The sequence below is a fragment of the Rhinopithecus bieti genome, unplaced genomic scaffold (genome assembly GCF_001698545.2).
Source record: "Rhinopithecus bieti isolate Rb0 unplaced genomic scaffold, ASM169854v2 scaffold_33515, whole genome shotgun sequence".
NCBI classification, from domain to species: Eukaryota; Metazoa; Chordata; class Mammalia; order Primates; family Cercopithecidae; genus Rhinopithecus; species Rhinopithecus bieti.
The window spans coordinates 243,545-246,745 of NW_016814192.1; the positions used below are offsets into that span (position 1 = coordinate 243,545).

Below are 3,201 nucleotides of genomic sequence, written 5' to 3' on the forward strand. Positions count from 1 at the left end.
ATAAATAAAATAAAATAAAATAAAATAAAATAAAATAAAAACAAGTTCTAGCAATATCCCTAGGTCAGTAGACATTCAGATCAAATGTTTACATTGACAGATACATTATACCATATAACAACAACAGATGTTCATAATGATACTTCCAGATCATTGAAAAAAAAATCTTAACAGAAGTTCATTAGCCTATTTAAAAATATACAATCATATGTCTTTAAAAAATTTTATCGGCTGGGCGCGGTGGCTCACACCTGTAATCCCAGCACTCTGGGAGGCCGAGGCAGGCAGATCATGAGGTCAGGAGATCAAGACCAGCCTGGACAACATGGGGAAACCCCGTCTCTACTAAAAACACAAAAAATTAACCAGGCGTGGTGGCACGTGCCTGTAGTCCCAGTTACACAGGAGGCTGAGGCAGAAGAATTGCTTAAACTCGGGAGGCAGAGCTTACAGTGAGCCAAGATTGCACCACTGCACTCCAGGATGGGCAACAGAGCGAGACTCTGTCTCAAAAAAAAAAAAAAAAAAAAATTCTATCAAACACATTTAAAATATAAAAATCTAGTACTCAAAGGATTGCTATTCAGCTATCTAAAATCCACTTTCCAGAATAACTGGGGATCCAAATAACTGAAGTTTTACTGCATTTAGGAATAACCTACAAAAGTAGGTATCTTTTAAATCACCTGCCTATAAGGTTTTTTTAATCAAAGAATGAATACTTTAACAAATACTTAATAAACAAGTATTAAGTTTTGCATTATCTACCATACAAAAGGCTCAGCTTATGACTTTAGAGATATAAAATATTATGTATTAAAATCATATAAAACTCTAATATGAAAAGTATAATAATTAATGAATCTTAATATTTGGAAATAAATCTTCTAAAATTATAAATTCCTTCCTAATAAAACAACCAAGTAAGGGGAAAAAAATATAGTTTCAAAAGACATAAAAGTTAGTACAGGATTTCCACCAACACTTTTTAAAAAGGGCTATGGAAAACAAGAAAATATTTACTAATTTCAATATACTAAATTCCAAGTTCAATTAACAAATCAAATAAGTGAGTTTTAAAACTGAAAAGACAAAACTGATCTTAAAAGTTTAAACAGACTATACCTAAATGAAGTTAAACATAAAAAAGAAAAGATTTACTAACCTTTATTTCCTAACATCACAGCAAGGTGTAAAGGAGTATTTCCTAAAAAATAAAATAAAATAAATAAATTAGAAGGTGTCAAAACATAAGAACATTTACTTACAAGTGGTTTCAGTTTCTCCAGAAATTTCACTGGCAGATTTTAAGCAAAAATACTGTGACTGCAAAATAATATTGCTTATATAGTAAATTTAAAGTCAGAAGATACCATGATTTCTGAGTACAATGTACTCCCCAACCCCTCCAAAAAAAAGGATATCCATTTTGAGATTTATTTTTCAAACAGATTTCACAGATTCCTTTTGCTGCTAATTTCTCTTTCACATTATTCTTTGTTCATTTAGCAAACAATTTAAATATCTAGTCATCCTTGGGGACAAAAATCAGTAAGACCGAATCCCAGTCTTCAAGTTGTTCAGAAAGTCTTCTGTTACACAAATATGAAAATAAATAATAATTACTATTTATTAAATAGAAGGGAGTATAGCCTGACTGTGGAACACAGTGCAGAGCTCATAACTTTGCAGAGAGTTAAATATTGAAGAATGGACCATACTGAAATGAGCCTTAAATAATTTGTTAGAAATCTGTAGGTGAACAAAAGCAACACTGGCTAGCATTCCAGATTTTTTTTTTTTTAAGTTATCCAAATCACACTCAAGTGCAGGAACTATTTATATTTGGGAAACAAACAAAAGTTATTAGTGGGGTGAAGAAGTTATAGAAAACAGTAAAGAATGAAATCAGAATGATGAGCAAAAGAAAAAGACTTGAAAGCTATGCTATGAAGTTTGGACTACATTCTATAGTTGTTGTTATAGAATGACTAATTTAATTTCAAAATGATACCCTAAGCCACACTTATGATCTAAATATTAAATCGACAGTAATATTTGAAATTAAAAAGTTAGTAAATTTGCTAAATTTCACATATTAGCAATTTTACAGAAGTCATCACATTAATTACGACCAAAATAATAAGCTAAACATTATCAAGGGATCATATGCAGGATGAAGTAAGAGATGTGTATGTGATAAATTCCAGTTTCCTCTTAGCTTGACAAGAGATCGGCCATGATCAAAACACACACACACACACACACACACACACACACACACACACACACAAACTTTTGCTCAACAAAGGCAGAATGGAATGGGAATTGTTGGGAAAGTCAGCAAAATACTATTTTGAGCAAAATTTAAAAAACAGCACAAAGAAGTTCACTACACTAAAATCACCTCCATGGCCAGGCACAGTGGCTCATGCCTGTAATCCCAGCACTTTGGGAAAGTGGCAGGCAGATCACTTGAGGTCAGGAGTTCAAGACCAGCCTGGCCAACATGGTGAAACCCCATCTCTACTAAAAATACAAAAGTTAGCCAGGCATGGTGGCACCCGCCTGTAATCCCAGCTACGGGGGAGGCTGAGGCAGGAGAATTGTTTGAACATGGGACACAGAGGTTGCAGTGAGCCAAGATTACTCCATTGCACTCCAGCCTGGGCGACAAGAGTGAAACTCTGTCTCAAAATAAATAAATAAAATAAAGTCATCTCTGTAAGTAATTTTACCAAAAACAAAACAAAACCCTGGATTACAGAAAATCTCTTTATCTTAACTAGGGACAAAAAAACAAGACAGATTTGGAGATACAAGTCACATTATGCTTTTCAGAAATAAGAACTGGAGGTACAAATTTCCATTGGTACTTAGTACTTTAATATGAAATATGCAATGAAGAAAAGCATCTTTCAGCCGGGTGCAGTGGCTCACGCCTGTAATCCCAGCACTTTGAGAGGTCAAAGTGGGCGCATCACCCGAGGTCGGGAGTTCAAGACCAGCCTGACCAACATGGAGAAGCTCCTACTCTACTGAAAATACGAAATTAGCCAGGGGTGATGGCATATGCCTGTGATCCCAGCTACTGAGGAGGCTGAGGCAGGAGAATCGCTTGAACCTGGGAGGCGGAGGTTGCGGTGAGCCGCGATGGTGCCACTGCACTCCAGCCTGGGCAACAAGAGCAAAACTCCATCT

At 35.3% G+C, this 3,201-nt stretch overlaps 1 protein-coding gene across 1 annotated transcript in view; it reads right to left on the reverse strand.

The window, feature by feature from the left end:
* The window catches only part of ANKRD13C (ankyrin repeat domain 13C), a 90,579-nt gene that overhangs the window by 69,166 nt on the left and 18,212 nt on the right, over positions 1-3,201 (reverse strand). The window contains 1 exon segment of the mRNA XM_017849967.1: positions 1,166-1,207. Within this exon segment, the coding sequence (XP_017705456.1) occupies positions 1,166-1,207 (42 nt within the window).